Source organism: Pelobates fuscus, chromosome 9 (assembly GCF_036172605.1).
Source record: "Pelobates fuscus isolate aPelFus1 chromosome 9, aPelFus1.pri, whole genome shotgun sequence".
Lineage (NCBI taxonomy): Eukaryota > Metazoa > Chordata > Amphibia > Anura > Pelobatidae > Pelobates > Pelobates fuscus.
In genome coordinates, this window is record NC_086325.1 from 21,717,756 (window position 1) to 21,740,086 (window position 22,331).

The 22,331-nt window shown below is 44.8% G+C and overlaps 1 protein-coding gene across 1 annotated transcript in view; it reads right to left on the reverse strand.

Moving 5' to 3' along the window:
• Positions 1-4,136: 4,136 nt before the first annotated feature.
• The window catches only part of LOC134572475 (zinc-alpha-2-glycoprotein-like), a 55,252-nt gene continuing 37,057 nt past the window's right edge, over positions 4,137-22,331 (reverse strand). Inside the window, exon 6 of the mRNA XM_063431464.1 lies at positions 4,137-6,391. Within this exon, the coding sequence (XP_063287534.1) occupies positions 6,279-6,391 (113 nt within the window). The 3' untranslated portion in view covers positions 4,137-6,278. The remainder of the gene's footprint in view (positions 6,392-22,331) is intronic.

Below are 22,331 nucleotides of genomic sequence, written 5' to 3' on the forward strand. Positions count from 1 at the left end.
CTTCAATTAAGCAAATCGGTAAGAACCTTCTATTTGCTAGTTACTGCATGGGCTATTGTCTTTCAGCTGGCAACAAGTTGAAAAAGATGTTAGTCTGTTTGAGAAGGGTCAAATCATTGGCATGCATCAAGCAGAGAAAACATCTAAGGAGAATGCAGAAACTACTAAAATTGGGTTAAGAACTGGCCAACGCATTATTAAAAACTGGAAGGATAGTGGGGAACCATCGTCTTTGAGGAAGATATGTGGTCGGAAACAAATCCTAATTGATTGTGATCACTTAAATGTTTGGTGAAATCAAATTGATTTCAATTTGAAACAACAATAGAATGCAGGGCTATCTTTAATAGTGAAAGTAAGAGCATTTCCACATTTACAATGCGAAGGGAACTCAAGGGATTGGGACTGAACAGCTGTGTAGCCTTAAGAAAACCACTCATTGGTGAGGCTAATCAGAAAAAAACGCTTCAATTTGCTAGGGAGCATAACGATTGGACTCTGGAGCAATGGAAGAAGGTCGTGTGGTCTGATGAGTCCAGATTTACCCTGTTCCGGAGTGATGGGCACATCAGGGTAAGAAGAGAGGCAGATGAAGTGATGCACCCATCATGCTTAGTACCTACTGCACAAGCCTGTGGGGGCAGTGCTATGATCTGGGGTTGCTGCAGTTGGTCAGGTCTAGGTTCAGCAACATTATGTGCCCAAAGAATGAGGTCAGCTGACTACATGAATATACTGAATGACCAGGTCATTCCATCAATGGATTTGTTTCTTCCCTGAGGGCATGGGCAAATTCCAAGATGACAATGCCAGGATTCATCGGGCTCAAGTTGTGAAAGAGTGGTTCAGAGAGCACGAGACATCATTTTCACACATGGATTGGCCACCACAGAGTCCAGACCTTAGAATATTTGGCATGTGCTGGAGAAGGCTTTGTGCAGTGGTCCAACTTTCCCATCATCAATACAAGATCTTGGTGAAAAATTAATACAACACTGGACGAAAAAAAATCTTGTGACATTGCAACAATGCCACAGCGAAAGCGTGCTATAATCAAAGCTAAAGGCGGTCCAATGAAATATTAGAGTGTGTGACCTTTTTTTCTGGTGGCGACTTTTTTTTTGGCCCGGCAGTGTGTGTGTGTGTGTGTGTATGTAAATGTAATACAGTTAATGAAGGCTTGCACTCACGGTCTTTTCTCCATAAAAGAATCCTTTATTTAATTTCTTTTTAAAAATATATATATATACACATTTGTGACTTTTTTTTTAAACAAATCATTTTAAAGGTTTATCCAATATTAAATCATTTGGAAAGCTTATCCACCAATATTAAATCTAGACCGTAATAAAACAGAAAAGACATCTCAGAATAACCCTGTAAACAGAGCTTGCACTCGATCCTTGTAGTCTATGGGCTACGAGACATGCTACTTGCTCTCACTCTCACCCAGTACTAGAAGCTGCAGGACGGACACATTACATTGCTGGGCTGGGCAGTAATATAGTATCTGAGAAGTTACATAGTATTACAAACTGTAACAGATTAAGTCAGCCTGGGATTTCCTAGAAATCAGCTGGTTTCTGCACAGGGGCAGCTCTGTGGTCCATGCTGATTGGATGATGCTAGAGCTTTTATCAAAATTGGAATGTGTGATTTCAGGTTCAGCAGGTGAGAGATAAAGATTGTAGAAGCTCTGAGCGAAAGGGGAACTAGATGAAGGTTAACTTTTTACATCCAGGTTCTTAGTTATTATTTTTAAATCTAAAACTACACATTTAGTTATGGAATTTCTTTTAATTAAATATGTCAATTAGATGGTAAACCTGCTGCCTTTGGCCTTGTTCTAAAAATACATTTAGAGGGGCTAAATATCACTGAATCACAGACATCAGTATGTTTTATATAAGTGGTGGCTCATACACTAATGTGTTATAATTATCAAATTAACATTCCAATTCCATATAAATATGTTATTAATATAGTTTCCCTTATTGACACTTGGACAAACCAGATTAAAAAAACAAGCACCGTAATCCCAACAGCCCACTGTAAGTAGTTAAACTGTTTTAGTAAGTTACTCGAGTTCCTACGTGCCCAACCTGCTATAGAATAAGGCATGGCTGATACAGGACTGCACTCATTGGCTGAGTGTAGAGCAGACCCTCTCAGCCAATAGCACAGCCCTGCATGGTCCTGCTTCACTCTATAGAACAAAGTGGTTTCTTCTACTGGAGAATGCTATGGCCACAGATACCTGGAAGCTGGTACACTACACTGATGCACTGTGTGTCTGCAAGTAATGTGTTCTCCAATCTCAGCACTCAGTACCTGCTAGGTCTGTGTGTCATTCTGCTATGCATTCCAACAACCAGCGTCATTCTGGCATCATTTTGACACTAGTCACTCCAAACCTGCTTAACCCCTTAAGGACACATGACATGTGTGACATGTCACGATTCCCTTTTATTCTAGAGGTTTGGTCCTAAAAGGGTTACATTTATGGAGCTCAAACTCCTTTCATCATTTGCAAATCTACCTGTGTGATTTCTTCAAAATCCCCCTTGCACCATTTGGCATCGCAGGTATGACACCGTCTAATAACAGAATTTCTAAGCCTATTTAAGTCTCCCTTTCTTGCCCTGTTGTAGTTTTCCTTTTGGTAACTCAAGAGTGCATTCTATTTAGTAGTGATTCCTGGACTTCTGCTTTTGGCTTGTCCTTGACCATTGTACATTGCGTATTGTGCCCTAGACCTTGACTTGATTTGAACTTTTGGGATCTGTCCCTCAAGTTACTATTTATCTCTCTCAGCCTTAATCCTGGATAACTCTAGGGACCTGTAATTGACCTCTGTCCATTTCTATTTCTTACCTTAGCTAGGTGTGACCACAAGTATGTGTGTTTGGCCTGGTGATATAATGACAAACTGTGTGTGTATATTGTCTGTTGCAAATGTGTCCTGTAATGCTAGTAAGTATAGCTGCTAAAATGTGTCCCCCAACACCAGCACTATGTGTCCTCCAACACCAGCACTATGTGTCCCCCAACACCAGCACTATGTGTCCCCCAACACCAGCACTATGTGTCCCCCAACACCAGCACTATGTGTCCCCCAACACCAGCACTATGTGTCCCCCAACACCAGCACTATGTGTCCTCCAACACCAGCACTATGTGTCCTCCAACACCAGCACTATGTGTCCCCCAACACCAGCACTATGTGTCCCCCAACACCAGCACTATGTGTCCCCCAACACCAGCACTATGTGTCCTCCAATCCCAGAACAGAAATTGATAAAGTATAAAATGAATATTGGAAAATGTAATAGCAACAACTACAGCCCAACAATGGAGCCAGGAACAAACAGATGGCTAGAGTCTAACCAATGTTTTATTTTTATTTTTTTAATGTATATTTTAGTTATGGTGAGGCCCAAGAATGTCAGGTGGTGCTGCTTATATACAAAGGAGAAAAACACACACGTATGATCTCTTAACATGTAGCTTTGGAAACAATTTACATGTTTTTCTAATGTAATTGATTTTAAATCAATGTTAGCAGTAATATTTAATAAGACCACCTGTAACTGTCTGTGGCCTGGCCAGCAGCATATTTAGAGCTAGAACTGACACCATATAGATTCCAGATTCTAGATTTAGCTTTGCTGCTTCCATGACATGATTGGCTCTCTGTGTGGTCCATTATCCCCGCTTGTTGCAGGTGACCAGCAAATACTCATTGACTTGTGACATTCGCTCAAGCAGTTTGATTTCAAATTGCAGCGGGTGAACAGATATATTTGTTATTATTATAGGAACTACACATTCTGCTTTTCTTTATTCACTTCACACACTTCAGAACTCATTTCATGTTTTCATAGGACAGACCATACAATATGACTTATTCAGTAAACTTGGTCACATTTGTAAATAGTTTGACATTTTAAATAAATACACAAAAAATAGACAACTGAATTTCACAGTAAATTTTATTATATGAAATAAATAATTTCGCTCCAATAAAATACAAAGACTAGACAGTCTTTGGAAATAATACATAGCTTTATTAAGAAACAAACCTATCTTTACGGTTTTGTTTACTCCATTGCTGTTGGTTGCACATGAAATATGTGCAAACAATAAAGAAATGTTCCACCAGTTTGCTACGCATGCTACAGTGATGGCATTTCTACTACACCGTGAGCAGGTAACGAGTTTCTTGCTGCTCTGTAAAGCAAGTGTTAACGAGATGAGGGGAAATGCTTCAGGGTAAGTTTAGTGCTTATTATGCAATAACACATACACAATTTCTATTTATATTTCAGTTTTATGTTATGTCATTTTGTAAACATTTTAACATGCATTTTTTCGTCCGCTAATAACTTTACAGCACAGAGTCCTTTTTATTAAAGTGTGTTCAATGTAAAAATCAGCCACGTGTGGCCATAACTGTGAGCTTTGTCAAGCTGATATACAGCACAGATTTAATGCACTTACTGTGTGGCATGGTCAGCTCGACAGAGATCACAAAGATCACAGTTGAGGTTAAAACATGGCTGATTTTTACACTAAAGACACATTAATAAAAGGACTTGCTGGGACATTTCTTTATCATTTGAAAGTCGCTAGCTGACTGCAGAAGAAATAGAAAAATACAATAAAATGTTCACAAAACTGCATAAAATACAAAGTAAATATAAATACAATACTTTGGGATTTAAAGTTAATTTCAAATTAACGTGTAACTAGACGAACTATAGAAATCCTCTGGCCTGCTCTGGCCCTTCATTTGAAAATCTCACTATAGAGAATACCTCTTTAAATGTCTCCTGTCCCTTTTTCACTAATCCCGTTATCACTCGCTTTACAGACCAGCATAAAACTAGTTACCTGCTCACTGTGTAGTAGATATGCCCTGTGCAGGAATTAAACTTCACAAAAGTTAGATGGGATCATATTGACCCCCATGGGATTATTTTTATTTATTTATTTTTTCATGTGGTGGCTAGCAAGATAGCACTAGCCAGCTGTTAGATAATTACATTTTCATGCTGTCAAGGTTTTTTTGCTAATGAATTAACCTGGTTACACTCCCCTAGCTGTCAATCAGACATGTCCTGTTACTTCCTGGTTTTGTTTAGGTCAGTGGAACTAAACTCGTGAGGCAGCCATTACCCAGAGCACCTGCCTTGCAAAAAAACTCTCATTGATCTGCATTGGGACGTCTGTGATTGGACAACCACAGAAAGTCTGGGCGGGATTAGAAGGGGAGGGCTTGCAAAGGCTTCAAACAAAAGAACTGCAGGTTTTTCAAACTGATTTAAGATAGAACTCCAATGAAAATAAGGCATAATTAAATTAATGCATAGTTTCATTTGGGGTGTATTTACTAAACAGTGAGGGTATTTTTTTTTTTTTTTTTTTATTTGAGCAGTGGAGTGTCCCTTTAAGCATTGAGTTCTGGATTTCATCTTTCCAGCTCAGTCTGACTGAAATACAGACATGGTTCTGCATCATTTTGAGCCAGAAATGCTAAATCGAGACCAAATACTATGTAAAGTGGTCATATTTTACAGTCTGAATGGTTCTATGCAAAAGCCTGTACCATTTAGTACAGGGCCATTATTATTATTGTTTATAAAGCTCCAACAAATTACGTAGCGCTGTACAATAGGTGGACTAACAGGCATGTATTTGCAACAAGACTAGCTGGATGCAAGGGTACAGAGGGTGTTGAGGGCCATGCTCAAAATAACTTACATTTTAGAGGGAGTGGGGTTAAGTGACACAAGAGGTAATGGACTTTAATGGAGAGTGACAGTTTTAGTGTCTTAATAAATCCATGCTATCCACTATACTATATACATATATCTATCCAATTCTACCATGCATTAAAGCAAGCTGCATAGAAATCAGAAACAAAGCAAGTAGCGTTGCTTTTATGGTACCTTGGTCCATCTTGTGGTAGTATTGCACACTACAAAATAAATATTACATTTTAAAGGTCTCTGACACAAGCTATACGAATTCAAGTAGATGAGGAGGAATTATCTCCCTGATACTTTTGACAGTCAGCATCTTCCAATGCCCCCTTTTATCTGTGACATATGGGGCAGGGAACAGTCATAGACAAAAGGTTTACATAAGAAGAAAAATGACAGTGATTTAAACTAACAAATCACTGAAAGTCTGATTGCAGCAATGTAATAATTGTAAATACTACAATTGTAATTAACTACTGATTGGGTGACTTGATTTGTACACTATAATTAGGATTATATAATCCATACACTTATAAGGAAGGTAACATAGTGAGGTAATTGGCATAATCTGCCTATCCGGGTCTGATTAACGGATGTCAGACGACTGCTGTCCCTGGTTTGTTGAGCTGCAAGGATACATTGTTTCAACGTTAATATAGTTTGCAAGTTACAGATATACAAAATAAAACATATAAAGGAGCTGATCTCCCAAGATGCATTATTATTTGTAGCAGCTTCTATTTAGCTTTCAGCACTGCAAAAATAAATAAATAGCAGGGACCTAAGGAGTAAGCACTGAAAGGGTTAAGTCCACTGACATTGTGTGCCTATTGAGACCTTGTGCCTGGTCCCACTTGGTATAGGATTTTTGCCAATATTTCTTAAAGTAAATAAATTATATATATATATATAAAGTAAAAAAATTATATTACAACTGTGTGTATGTTTATATATATCACAATTATTCAGCCCCCATTAAAAATCAGGTTTATTGTCAAAATTTACAGACTTTCAACTGTTTGCAATGAACAAATCAAACAAAAGCAAGTGAAATAGCTCAACACAACGAATGCTTCAAGTGGTTTCCCTAAATTCAACTGCAAATGCAACTTATACTGACTTCTCCAGAAAAGTAAACCCCCTGAATAGAATCCATCAATGCACACATATGTAAAACAGGTGTTGTCTCAAGCACACCTGATGCAAATAATCAAGGGCTTCAGTAGTCACACCAGGTGTGCTTGAGCTATCACATCTGACTGCATGCTGGAAATATGGCTCTGTCAAAAGAATGGTCCACAAAGTTAGGAGAAAAGATCATATTCCCTTCACAAACAAGGAACAGGATACAAAAAGATATTGAATGCACTTAAAGGTTCCTAGAGACACCGTTGGATTACAATTTCAAAGTTGAAGGAACAGACGTTACACTACCTTGATGGGGCAGAACAAGGTAGCTTTCAATGGCTGCAACCAGATTTCTGAGAAGGCAAGTTGTGAAAAACACTTGAGTGACTGCAAAAGACCTGCAGCAAGACTTGGTGGCAATGGGCACGGAGTTTTGAATGAGCACAGTAAGCTGCGTACTAAACACAGGTTTTCATGCCAGATTTTCAAGACATACACCACTACTGACCCAAAAGCACAATTAAAGTCTGCTCTGATTTACACAAAATAATATAAGCAAGCCACAGAAGTATTGGGATTCTGCTCTGTGGAGCCATGAAACAAAACTGGAACTTTTCGGGGGCGTGGCTTGACCGCCGAAAGTGATGGCCGCTTAGGCAGAGAGCTCTGCACCCCGAACGGTCCAAAAACCACGCCAGACGCAAAACACCCGCTCACCAACACCCGAAATTGCTAGCAGAGCACCAGAGAAGGATCCAGAGATGGCCCAGCATAAAAAATCTGGAAACAAAAGGAGAGACGGCACTCCGTCTGTAGCCGACCTCCTCACAACGCCCAGGCCGCAAGCGCACAAAGATGGCGGCGGCCACGCGAGCGCGGATTCCCCGAGCTCCCCGGGCACCAGGGACCTGAATGCCCCGACGCAGCAGGCCACCATCTCGGACATAATGCGGTCACTAGCAGAGGTAAAACACTTTTTAGCAGGGGAGATCGAAAGGTCGGCAAGAGAAGTAAAGGCCGAAATACAGGCTGTGGGGCAACGTACTGAAGCCCTGGAATGGCGGATGGACCAGGTAGTAACAGCCCACAATGAGACCGCCACTACCACCAACACCCTGCTGTCCAGAGTAGCCGAACTGGAGGCAGAAATTGAGGATGCTTCCAACAGGTCGAGAAGAAACAACCTGAGGATAAAGGGCCTGTCTGAAAGAATTAAAGACACAGACATCCAGAAGGTACTCACAGACATGTTCAAAACGCAGCTGCCAGCTATCCCTGATCATATGTGGGTGATAGACAGGGCGCACAGGGCACTTAGGGCCAGGGGACCCCCCAATGGCCCACCCAGGGATGTGATAATGAGGTGGCACTTCTCCACCAAAGAAGCCATCATCAAAAGTACCAGACACCACACATATACCCTAGACGGCACCGCACTCCCCTTATATCAAGACATAGCACCAGCAACGCTTGCCAGGCGCAGAGAGTGGAAGCCTATAGCGGATCTTGTCAGAGCCAAGGGCCTGAATTTTGCCTGGGGACACCCCTTCAAAATGCTTGTGTTTAACGGGCCAAGGCCAGCCGTACTACTGCCCTCGGCAGACCCCAGGGCCTTCCTGAGGGACTTAGGAATTGAGGTCCCGGCAGACTTCCATCTCCCCCAGAGGGGTATCCAGTCGCTAGGACTCTTACCCAGGGAAGGCGAAGCACTGGACGGTATTGCACCTTAATGGACACTAACAGACCCCTTCCCATCACATCGCCCCCATTGCACAACCAGCAGACCGTAACCCCCCATATTACTCCCCAACCCAGCAACGTAACCAAAGCTAATCCACACAGTATAAGTAACCAGAGACTTTTAGAAGACCACCAGCTACCCAAGCAACCCCACCATGAACCACAAAGTAAAATAACCATACAGGCCGGAGCCAGATTATGGCATGCTCCACCATTGATAGCATATATCAACTTTACCCAAACGAAAATGGACATAAGACTGGTCACAAAGATGCCCTTTTTTTGTTGCAAAAAATTGTTTGAAAACCGGAAAAAGAAGAAAAAATTGGAAAGAGAAAGAAAAGGGGAAAAGGGAAAGAGAAGGAAAGAGACAATTTCCTAATAACACCTCTCACCAGAACTCTCCGACAAATACCCAAGAAAGAACCGCCTAAGGAAAAGACCGACCGCCACAGATCGACGACTCAAGGTGAAAGGAATCTGCCTATGCCTAATACGAACCGAGGCACTCAAGTGCGGTACATTGATCGTAATGAAGCAAGAGACTATACAGGCAGTACCGACAAAAGGACCGAAAGGACTACCTGACCGTATACTCCTTGACGAACACGGCCCCTCCCGGAGTATAAAACGTACTATTATATCCGCCTCGCATCCAACTAGACACGCAAGTTTCACCCTGTGTTGTGTATTTATGTTTATATCTATATTGATGGGGAGGGAGGGGGCAGCTCAAGCAAGTGGTAGGGTCAGTGGGCCCAGGGAAAGGAACAACCAGCCACACACCCCCTCACCCCCACCCAACCCACACCAGAAACCGTACACTATCATGCCTAAGTAGATATAGACACCCACCATAGAGGGGCATGGGAACCGGCGGGGCCCGAGCGCAACCGACATAATACTGTGCGGAGGAACCATTCCCTCATTATTCGAGACAAGCTAGTATGCTCGGGATTGAGGGTCTGCTGGGTAGCCAACGGCAGGAATTCCACATATAACGTACCTTTATGCAAACCACTTAGTAGGGGCGAACAGGGACCGGCAGATTAGGCAGCCCCCATAGAAAAGATAAGGGGTGAATGCTCTGTATTTTGTATTTCTTTTTTTTCGCTTTCGCTATTAACCTGATTTTGTTAAACTTTCTGATTTAATAACTGTTGCACATAATGTTGTTTATAAATGTTACACGTGACGAGAAACACACGGACGACCTGACTCACGTACGCAGGCGTGACCAAAGAATGGGTGACGAATAATTGTACTACATGGACCGACACCGGGGTGCTCGGCGATTGATTGCCCCCTCCGCGCTAACACAAGGTACCGCGGGGCGGGTAGTCACCCCCCGAGACACCCGGCACTATTTGATAAGACCGGGGTGCTTCCCCGGAAACAGTAGTTTTCACCAACTACCTCCCCCCTTCCCCCTCAAGCTACCTTCCCCTACTTCCCCCCCCCCATCCTCTCACCTTTCCACCCCCCACCCCCTTTCCGGCCCGATCCCCTACCGGGCCCGAGACTGGTGGACCCAACGGGTAACACCCAGGGAACAGCAGGGCTTGGGGAGGCGCTCGGCGGGCGGAGCATAGTCTTGCAGCACTAGTGATACATAGTAACTTCAAAGGTTCCACAACATGACTACGCTAAAATTCACCTCCCTAAACGTAAACGGGTTAAACACATCGACCAAAAGACGCTTGCTAATGAGGGAACTGAAACGACAAAAAACGGACATAGCTTTCGTACAAGAAACACACCTCCTGCGCTCAGCCCGGATCCAGTTGAAGGACCACATATACACCAGGGTATACTCCTCCAGGGCCCTAGTTAAAAAGAACGGGGTAGAAATCCTCCTACACAAAAATTGCCCCTTTACAGTACAGTCGACAAGCGCGGACACATCGGGAAGATATGTCATCGTCTCAGGGACAATACATGCTACCACATACCACCTCATTAATATCTACGCACCTAACCAACCAGACCCAGGCTTCTGGGACCAAATACACGCTCTAATTCAGGCCCTATCGCATGGTATCATAATCCTAGGGGGCGACATGAACGCTGCTCACTGCCCAACGGTGGACCGTAGCACCCCTACCGGAGGACAGAGGGCGCAAAGCACGAGGGGACAGGACAAACTCTTAACACAATTTATACAGCAGGCAACACTATTTGACCCCTGGAGGCTGCGGAATCCGGGTGTAAAAGACTACACGTTCTTCTCGGCCGCACACTCCACATATTCTCGCATTGACATGTTCCTGGTGAACCAAACCGGGATCCCATGGGTGCAGACTGCACGCATTAACCTTATCACATGGTCGGACCACGCCGACATAGAACTGACCCTCAGGATTCCAGGACCTAAACCACCTTGGAAATGGCGACTTAACAGCACACTATTAAAAGACCCAGAGACAGAGACACTCCTTCGGGACGAAATCCTGACATACTTTAGAGAGAACGACCACCCAGAACTAACCCAATCCACGATATGGGCCGCGCATAAGGTGGTACTGAGAGGTACCCTCATAAAAATCGCTACCCGCCGGAAGAAACAGAGAGCTGAAACCCTCTTCGGGCTCCAAAAGGCGCTGAGGGGGGCAGAAGCCAAACACAAACATGACCCCACATCTCAGGGGCTACAAGACCTCAGGGAACTCCGACACAAAATTAGGTCAATAGCAGTAGAGGATCTGGGGAAAGATTTAGTTCGCAAAAAACGCTTCTACTATGAACGCTCCAATAAGATGGACACCTTGCTAGCTAGGGCACTGAACCCCAAACCCAACTACCATACCATTTCGGCCATTAAAAATAAACAGGGCCAAATAACCCAACACCCAACGGAGATTAATCAGATATTCACAGAATTCTTTGCACACACTTACAACCATTCCCCAACACTCAACAGCGACAATAAGGACCACACAATAGAAGTAGCAGACTATGTAGCGGGGACGAACATGCCGAGACTGGCCCCGGAAGCTCTAAACACCTTAGGGAAACCAATAGACGAGGAGGAAATCAATAAGGCGATCACAGACCTTAAGGGCAACAAGGCCCCGGGACCAGACGGCTTTGACGGCTCATACTATAAGGTCTTTAGGGACGTATTGACGCCCAGCCTCGTGAAAATGTACGCAGAGTGGATGGAGGGTGGGTGCCCTAATTCAGATATGCTCACGGCCGACATAGCACTTATACCTAAACCAGGGAGAGACCCAACTGAACCCACCAACTACAGACCCATTTCCCTGATTAACTTCGACGTAAAGATTTTTGCGAAAATTTTAGCTACAAGACTTAACCAACTCCTGGGCACGTTGGTCCACCCGGACCAGGTCGGTTTTGTACCAACAAGGCAATTGTACGAAAACACCAGGAGGGGGGCAGACATCATATGGTGGGCGGTGAGGTCTCGAACGCCTTCTCTGATCCTTTCCCTGGACGCGGAGAAGGCGTTCGACAGAGTGCAATGGCACTACCTATTTACGCTACTCGAACGACTGCAGATGCCAGAAGCCTTTATAAGGGGCATCAAAGCCCTTTATACCCAACCGAGGGCGCAGACCAAAGTGCCTGGTGCGATCCCGACCCCGTTCACGACAACCAACGGCACAAGACAGGGCTGCCCCCTCTCCCCCCTACTCTTCGTCCTCTCGTTAGAGCCTCTCCTGCAGAGGATAAGAGAGGACGAGAACATCTCGGGTGTACAGGTAGGAGGTGAAGAGTTCAAAGTCTCCGCATATGCGGATGACGTCCTGGTCACACTAACCAAACCTGCTCAATCGCTGCCCCGACTGGTGACAATACTGGAAGAATATGGCAGCGTCTCAGGCTACAAAATCAATCTAGACAAAACGGTAGCCATGCCAATAGAAATGGACAAGGCAGGGATAGACAACATAAAAAACACCTACCCCCTCAAACTTACACGATCAGATTTCAAATACCTTGGGGTAAAACTCACGGCAGACCCGGAGAGGCTATACAGCGCCAATTACACGCCCACCATCCAGGCGCTCTGCAGGGACCTAGAAAAATGGCATGAGAGGCCCATATCGTGGATTGGTAGGATGCATGCAGTCAAAATGACTCTGCTTCCACGTATATTGTTCCTATTTCAAGCCCTTCCAACTAAAGTCACAAAGCAAAACCTAGAAACACTACAAACACACATAGACAACTTCATCTGGGCACAAAAAAGACACAGGATAGCTCGACAGACTTTATACCGACCTAAAGCGAGGGGAGGGCTGGGACTCCCGAACCTCTACCATTATTACCTCGCAGCCCAACTGGCCCAGATAATAGCATGGCATACACCGGAGGGCGCACATAGATGGGTCGACCTTGAGACAAAACTAATGCACACTGACCTCCCTCAATTTTGGATTTGGGTGCCTAAACAAGACCGACCATCATTGCATACATCTTGCCCAGCGATCCTTAACTCCGTTAGGATCTGGGACTTGACAGCCACTAAATTCGCCCTGAAACATACACCCTCACCGCTGACTCCGTACCTACGGAACAAGGCGTTTGGGCCCGGGCTGAGCGCACGAGACTTCCGGGGGATAGAAAGCACAGGAATGCAAAGATATAAGCACATGTACATAGGGGACTCCTTCAAATCCTTCGAAACCCTACAAACTACTGCACCTCTAACGACCAAGGACGTCTTCCGACACATGCAGTTGCGTGACTTTGCCAAACACCCGAACATAAAGAAAGCAGCCCAGACCCCTATGACATTTTATGAACGGCTATGCGACGCCGAAACAATCCAAAAAGGGATGATTACAACAATTTATGCTCAGCTCAGTGCCCCAGAAAGGGGAGCCACAGACCCAAATTACATACGCCAGTGGGAAACAGACTTAGGGGGAGCAATAGAAGGAGAGGACTGGGTAGACATATGGGAAGCAACAGCGAAGACATCAATATGTGTGCTACATCAGGAGCAAGCATATAAGATGCTCATGAGGTGGTACACCACACCTGCTCAGCTCTATAAGATGGGGAAAACAACGACAGACACATGTTGGAAGGGATGCGGCGGCAAAGCCACATGTGGTGGGAATGCCCTGAGGTGACTAAATTTTGGAAAAGAATCCAATCACTGCTCCAAGAGGTCCTCATACGACACATAGACCTAGATCCCTGGGCGATCCTCCTATCCAGACCAAATGACTGCCTTTCTAAAAAAGAACAACAACTACTAAACAAACTTACACTGGCGGCTAGAAGGGCACTGGCACAAAAGTGGCTACAGCCCACGGTCCCCACTGACAATGACGTGGTAGTTAAAATCAAAGATACTTATCTAATGGACAAACTGACTGCCCAAATAAGACATACGGAAAAATCATTCCAAAAAATCTGGCAACCATGGGAAATTTATACCAATGAATAATCCAAAATAACTGAGAATCGCGAGCTGCGGCTCGGCGTGCTTCTGCCTGCCGGGCGCCCCAACGAGCAAAATACCTCCACCTCCTATAACTACCCCCCCCCCCTCAACCGTAACTCACACCCTACCCTACCCCCTACCAGAACGACCGCTCAGTACCTCAGCTGGCTTGACATACCAGACTAGCAAGACAGCCTCGACTGGGTAGAATAGGACGCTAAGATGTAAAAGGCGAGAGGCAACTGTGTTACTGTAACGAGAACCACCTCGTAAACGCAGAAACTCCTCGCCCACCAACAGAATCCCAGACCCATATAATGTTAACTGGTACATATGCTGTGAAATGAAGTACTGAACTTCCATGACCATGTCAATAGTCATATATATTTTTTTCTTTTATTGTATGTTTAAATTTGATACTTGGGCTACCAACGCCCGGATAACAGAAAACCAGCGCCGAACGGCACAATCCTTTATATTTATATGTGACAGCACGATATACATCTTGTTAAAACACTGTATAATATGTCTATAAAAGGCCCCTGCGTGGGCCATCTACTGTATTTTTTGATGCCGTTACGGATGCTGGAACAAAAATAAAGAAATTTAAAAAAAAAAAAAACTGGAACTTTTCGGCCCAATGGATCAGCGGTATGTCTGAAGGAAGAAGAATCAAGCAAACGCTGAAAAGAACACTCTGTCTACAGTTCAGCATGGTGGTGGCTCGGTGAGGCTATGGGAAAGCTTTGCACCCTCTGGCACTGGAAACCTGCAGCGTGTGGAACGCAAGATGGATTCATTGAAGTATCAGGAAATCCTTGGAGACAACGTCATGCCATCTGTGAGGAAGCTGACATTTTGGGCATCATTGCACCTTCCAACAAGACAATGATCCCAATGGGTTAAAATTCCTCAGGAAGGCTGCCGGAAGCGGATGTCTGGCTCTGCATCTTGTTTGCAGCAGGTCATAACAGCAAAAGGTGGCTCTACAAAGTACTAAAGATGCTTGCCATGAAGGGGTTCAAGAAGTCAGTATAAGTTGCATTTTCCGTTGAATTTGGGGAAACCACTTGAAGCATTTGTTGGGTTGAGCTATTTCAATTGCTTTTGTTTGATTTGTTAATTAGAAACAGCTGAAAGCCTGTAAATTTTGACAATAAACCTGAATTTTAATTTTATACGTACACACACATTGTATATACAGATCTGCACACACCAGTCAAGCCAAAATACTTGCTTTTCCCACAGAAATCTCACATTTGCAGTGCTGTTACTACTGCAAGGGATTCTGGGTGGGACATATATATAAATGTCCGGGCTCTGGCACTCAACCCAAAAATATAGCACTCTCTCGGTTTTCCAAGTGTATTGAAAAATTCTCACAATCTATACATCAACGTTTCGACCCTCCGGGGGGGGGGGGGGGGGGAAGAGAAAGAGAGAGAGAATATATATATAAATAAATGTAGTAACGATAGCACTCCAAGGACTTCAAAGAAATATATTGTGAAAAAACTTAGATTGTATTCAGGCATCTGCCAGTAGTAGATCAACGTTAAAATACTAAACAGTGTGCACATAAAAAGTGCAACACAGTGCAGAATATCAGTGCACTATAAGGTGCTAATAAATTGTGAAACCAATAAATTTAAGATAATGTGCAAAAATTTGCAAGTGCAGATTTAACTCCTAAATGGCAGGGAATTGAGCAGTGAGACTACAGGGGCATGATCTATACACCAACACTGCTTCATTAAGTTAAAGTTGTGTTGGTGACTATAGTGTCCCTTTAATTATTTTAAATACTTTAGTAATTTGACTGCAGGCTGCTTGTGCTGAAAATTAGCAGATGTTTCGTTTTGGTTCACCTGTAAAAAGCAAGTGAATTTATTTTTCACAGAGAATTTAGATGAAATCCAGTTTTGGTAATAATGCAAGCACTATATTTTATATAGGACACCAATAAAGCTGGTACTGAGTGAATTATGTTCGTTACATTGAAATAACCAAATTCCAACCGGATCTGGTTTTAAGAAATAAAAACAAAGCAATTCAATAATTTTAACAGAATTTTGCTCATCCAGGCTGCAGGTGAACTTTTGTGAATAAACCCATTAGAAATCAAAATACATACAAAAAAGAGACATATGTAAAATAAAATAACACGTTATATGGACTGAATACTACAAGTACCCTTATCTTAAACATGACAGATCCACCATAATACTCAGTGATTTACCTTCATGCTTTCGATGGGGACACAGCCCTCTCTGAAGCTAAAAAAAGTAAATAAAAAAAATAATCAATGTGTTTTTGTTACTAAGCTTTATTAGAACAAATACACAGCACACATACACTGATAACTCCATTGTATACATATAAAATAATAATAAATACAAATATAAAAACTACTGGCATGGCAAAGACTACATGATAAGTGTGTGTTTGGAAAAATATAATGTTGTCTGCCATGATAATATCTGCATCTTTAATCCTCTCCAGCCAACACTGGGTACACAGTAACCCTTATATATAGCACAGGTACACAGAATATGGCACGGACAGCTGGTTGTATAAAGCACAGGTATGCAGAATTTGGCACTGCCGGTCATCTGGTTATATATAGCACAGAGCACTGCCAGCCTGCTCCCTCACACAGTTACATAGCACAGAGCACTACCAGCCTGCTCCCTCACACAGTTACATAGCACATGACACTTCCAGCCAGCCTACTTAGTTACATAGCACAGGACACTTCCAGCCTACTTAGTTACATAACACAGGGCACTGCTAGCCTGCTCCCTCACACACAGTTACATAGCACAGGGTACTGCCAGCCTGCTTCCACACACACTTACATAGCACAGGACACTGCCAGCCTGCTCCCTCACACAGTTACATAGTACAGGGCACTGCCACCTTGCTCCCTGACACACAGTTACATAGCACAGAGCACTACCAGCCTGCTCCCTCACAAAGTTACATAGCACAGGACACTTCCAGCCTACTTAGTTGCATAACACAGGGCACTGCCAGCCTGCTCGCTCACACATAGTTACATAGCACAGGGTACTGCCAGCCTGCTTCCACACACAGTTACATAGCACAGGGCACTGCCAGCCTGCCCCCTCACACATAGTTACATAGCACAGGGTACTGCCAGCCTGCTTCCACACACAGTTACATAGCACAGGGCACTGCCAGCCTGCTCCCTCACACATAGTTACATAGCACAGGGTACTGCCAGCCTGCTTCCACACACAGTTACATAGCACAGGGCACTGCCAGCCTGCCCCCTCACACACTTACATAGCACAAGGCACTGCCAGCCTGCTCCCTCACACACTTACATAGCACAGGGCACTGCCAGCCTGCTCCCTCACACACTTACATAGCACAGGGCACTGCCAGCCTGCCCCCTCACACACTTACATAGCACAAGGCACTGCCAGCCTGCCTCCTCACACACTTACATAGCACAAGGCACTGCCAGCCTGCTCCCTCACACACTTACATAGCACAAGGCACTGCCAGCCTGCTCCCTCACACACTTACATAGCACAGGGCACTGCCAGCCTGCCCCCTCACACACTTACATAGCACAAGGCACTGCCAGCCTGCCCCCTCACACACTTACATAGCACAGGGCACTGCCAGCCTGCTCCCTCACACACTTACATAGCACAAGGCACTGCCAGCCTGCTCCCTCACACACTTACATAGCACAGGGCACTGCCAGCCTGCTCCCTCACACACTTACATAGAACAAGGCACTGCCAGCCTGCTCCCTCACACACTTACATAGCACAGGGCACTGCCAGCCTGCTCCCTCACACACTTACATAGCACAAGGCACTGCCAGCCTGCTCCCTCACACACTTACATAGCACAAGGCACTGCCAGCCTGCCCCCTCACACACTTACATAGCACAGGGCACTGCCAGCCTGCTCCCTCACACACTTACATAGCACAGGGCACTGCCAGCCTGCTCCCTCACACACTTACATAGCACAAGGCACTGCCAGCCTGCTCCCTCACACACTTACATAGCACAGGGCACTGCCAGCCTGCTCCCTCACACACTTACATAGCACAAGGCACTGCCAGCCTGCCCCCTCACACACTTACATAGCACAGGGCACTGCCAGCCTGCTCCCTCACACACTTACATAGCACAAGGCACTGCCAGCCTGCTCCCTCACACACTTACATAGCACAGGGCACTGCCAGCCTGCTCCCTCACACACTTACATAGCACAGGGCACTGCCAGCCTGCTCCCTCACACACTTACATAGCACAAGGCACTGCCAGCCTGCTCCCTCACACACTTACATAGCACAGGGCACTGCCAGCCTGCTCCCTCACACACTTACATAGCACAAGGCACTGCCAGCCTGCTCCCTCACACACTTACATAGCACAAGGCACTGCCAGCCTGCCCCCTCACACACTTACATAGCACAGGGCACTGCCAGCCTGCTCCCTCACACACTTACATAGCACAAGGCACTGCCAGCCTGCTCCCTCACACACTTACATAGCACAGGGCACTGCCAGCCTGCTCCCTCACACACTTACATAGCACAGGGCACTGCCAGCCTGCTCCCTCACACACTTACATAGCACAAGGCACTGCCAGCCTGCTCCCTCACACACTTACATAGCACAGGGCACTGCCAGCCTGCTCCCTCACACACTTACATAGCACAAGGCACTGCCAGCCTGCTCCCTCACACACTTACATAGCACAAGGCACTGCCAGCCTGCCCCCTCACACACTTACATAGCACAGGGCACTGCCAGCCTGCTCCCTCACACACTTACATAGCACAAGGCACTGCCAGCCTGCTCCCTCACACACTTACATAGCACAAGGCACTGCCAGCCTGCCCCCTCACACACTTACATAGCACAGGGCACTGCCAGCCTGCTCCCTCACACACTTACATAGCACAAGGCACTGCCAGCCTGCTCCCTCACACACTTACATAGCACAAGGCACTGCCAGCCTGCCCCCTCACACACTTACATAGCACAGGGCACTGCCAGCCTGCTCCCTCACACACTTACATAGCACAAGGCACTGCCAGCCTGCTCCCTCACACACTTACATAGCACAGGGCACTGCCAGCCTGCTCCCTCACACACTTACATAGCACAAGGCACTGCCAGCCTGCTCCCTCACACACTTACATAGCACAAGGCACTGCCAGCCTGCTCCCTCACACACTTACATAGCCAGCCTGCTCCCTCACAGCACACACACACACAACATATGGTAATTAGAGCTGCATCACTTATATGTGATCTTTTATTTTATGTGAAAATAAAGAATACCTTTGTATCCAGTTGCCGTCCTGAGTTTAGGACCCAAGCCATACAACGTAGAGCAGACTTTTACCGCTCTCTCCTTGTGAGTTTTATTTCATTCACTTATCTTATTATTTTAGTCCTACAGTGTCACACGGTATATTTTCTCCCTTTGTCTTTATTTATTATGTTCCAACATATCTCCGGGAGAATATTATGAAACTCCAATTTTAGGAGACTACTAGTATGTTTTTATTATACTTACCAGTTAGTGCACTTGCAGATTTTTTCACATTATCTTAAATTTATTGGTTTCACAATTTAAAGTGCACTGATATTGTGCACCGTGTTGCACTTTTTATGTACACACTGTATAGTATTTTAAAGGTACAGTGCACTTTTTTTTTCACTATAAAAGGTGCAGCTTCCCCTTTTTAATACTTACAAATATTATCACATTATCTAATTATCAGCGCCTTCTTTGCTTTTATTTGTTGTATATAACATATGGTAATGAACTGCCAATCAGTTGGTTATACATATAAGCACTGTCAGCCAGGTACATACACACATGGACATTGTAAGGCTCATATATAGAGGATGTAGCACAACAAGCAATCTCTTGTTCACACACATGTAAGGAATCTATACATATATCCCATTACTTACTGACAGCTGGAACATAATCAGTTTGCCGTCCTGAAACAAAATATAAACAAAAAATATATAGTTATATTATTTGAAAAGGAGCATGATAATCATGTTCTTGTGTCCTTCAAACTGCACATTATTCAGCAGGTAACGACTAGTGATTATAGGTAACAAGCAAGAAACCGACATGGGTTAAAGACATGGATATTTTCAGTTTGTGATGAATTCTACACCAGAAATATCAGTCTTGGTAATACATGTGGCTCCAGCAATGACTGGCTATCCTTAAGACCTTAGGCTTAGATTTGATATTGTTGGATACATTTTTCAAATATTTTTGGATATATTTCTAAATAAAATGTTAAATGTTAAATAAATATAAAATGAAAATATTTTTTATAAAATTAGATCAATTGAAAAAACAAAAAAATTGAATCCAGACCTTAGTTCTAGTTGGTAACTGTCAGGATCGGGACAGGGATCCAACACGCAGAGTACAAACAGTAGCCAGATACGTATACCGGACCTTAGAATGGCCGGACTAACGTAAGTAGTACAGTATAGAATGGTCAAAGACAAGCCGAGGTCGAGGGTAACAGAAGACAGGTAAGCGAGAGACAAGCCGAATCAAGGGTAACAGAGATAAGCAGAGTAAGGTAAACAAGCCGGGTCAAAACCAAAAGGGATAATAGAATACACAAGCACTGAGTGACTAGAACAAGCTAGAACCACGACAGGGCAATGAGCTAATGAAAGAAGCTCTGTTAAATACCCTGTTCAGAGCAGTAACCACGCCTCCGAGGCGTCCTGATTGGTCCTGCAGCAATTGACTGACAGGTCGTTCCGGGGGAGTGTCCTGATGACTACTTCCTGCCTAGATGCTGTAAAAGGCAGTCACTCCCTCGCGGCCGGCCTAGCATGACCGGATAGACCGCGGGGAAGGGAGCAATCAGACCGTCTGGATGGAGGAACAGCTAAGTCTCTACCTCTTTCGGAGGTAGAGACCACAGGTACCCTGACAGTACCCCCCCTCTCAGATACGCCCACCGGGCGGAATGAACCGGGACGAGATGGGAAGCGAGAGTGATACGCCCTGCGGAGACGGGGAGCATGAACATCCTCCTGAGGTACCCAACTCCTCTCCTCAGGACCATATCCCTTCCAATCAACCAGATATTGTACTCTCCCCCGGGAGATTCGAGAATCAATAATAGAGTTAACCTCATACTCCTCCTGACCCTCCACCTGAACGGAGCGAGGAGGGGCTATTGTGGAGGAAAATCTGTTACATATGAGTGGTTTCAGCAATGAAACGTGAAACGAGTTCGGGATGCGTAAGGTATTAGGAAGAGCTAAACGATACGCAACTGGATTGATACGGGTCAGCACCCTGTAGGGTCCAATATAACGAGGAGCGAACTTCATGGAGGGCACTTTTAAACGGATGTTCCTCGTGCTCAGCCATACCCTATCACCAGGAACAAAGACCGGAGCCGCCCTTCTACGTTTATCAGCGTGTTTCTTGACCAACATAGAGTTGTGCACAAGGATTTGTCGAGTTTGATCCCACAACTTCCTCAAATTGGCAACATGAACATCAACCGACGGTACCCCCTGGGAAGGAGAATCCGAAGGAAGAATAGACGGATGAAAACCATAATTCATGAAGAAGGGGCTTGAATGAGTAGAATCGCAAACGAGATTGTTGTGTGCAAACTCCGCCCAAGGAATCAAACCGACCCAATCATCCTGGTGTTCAGAAACAAAGCATCGTAAATATTGTTCAATTCTCTGGTTGGTACGTTCAGCAGCTCCGTTAGACTGAGGATGATAGGCAGAAGAAAAGTTTAATTTAATACCAAGTTGAGAGCAGAAGGACCTCCAAAAGCGGGAAACAAATTGGGAGCCTCTGTCCGATACAATTTGAGAGGGTATCCCATGTAGGCGAAAAATCTCCTTAGCGAATATCTCTGCCAATTCGGGAGAAGACGGGAGTTTAGGCAGGGGAATGAAGTGTGCCATCTTAGTAAACCTGTCAACCACGGTGAGGATAACAGTCTGTCTTTTAGAGATAGGTAGATCGACAATAAAGTCCATGGCCAAACAGGACCATGGTTTTTCTGGAACCTCCAAGGGGTGCAGGAATCCACATGGAAGCGTATGGGGTTGTTTGGTTTTAGTACAAACTTCACATGCAGCGATGAACTCCTCAATATCCCTCCGTAAAGCAGGCCACCAGAAGTCCTTAGAGATCAACGCGTAAGTTTTGCGAATACCAGGATGTCCCGCCATCTTGCTATTATGTAAACACTG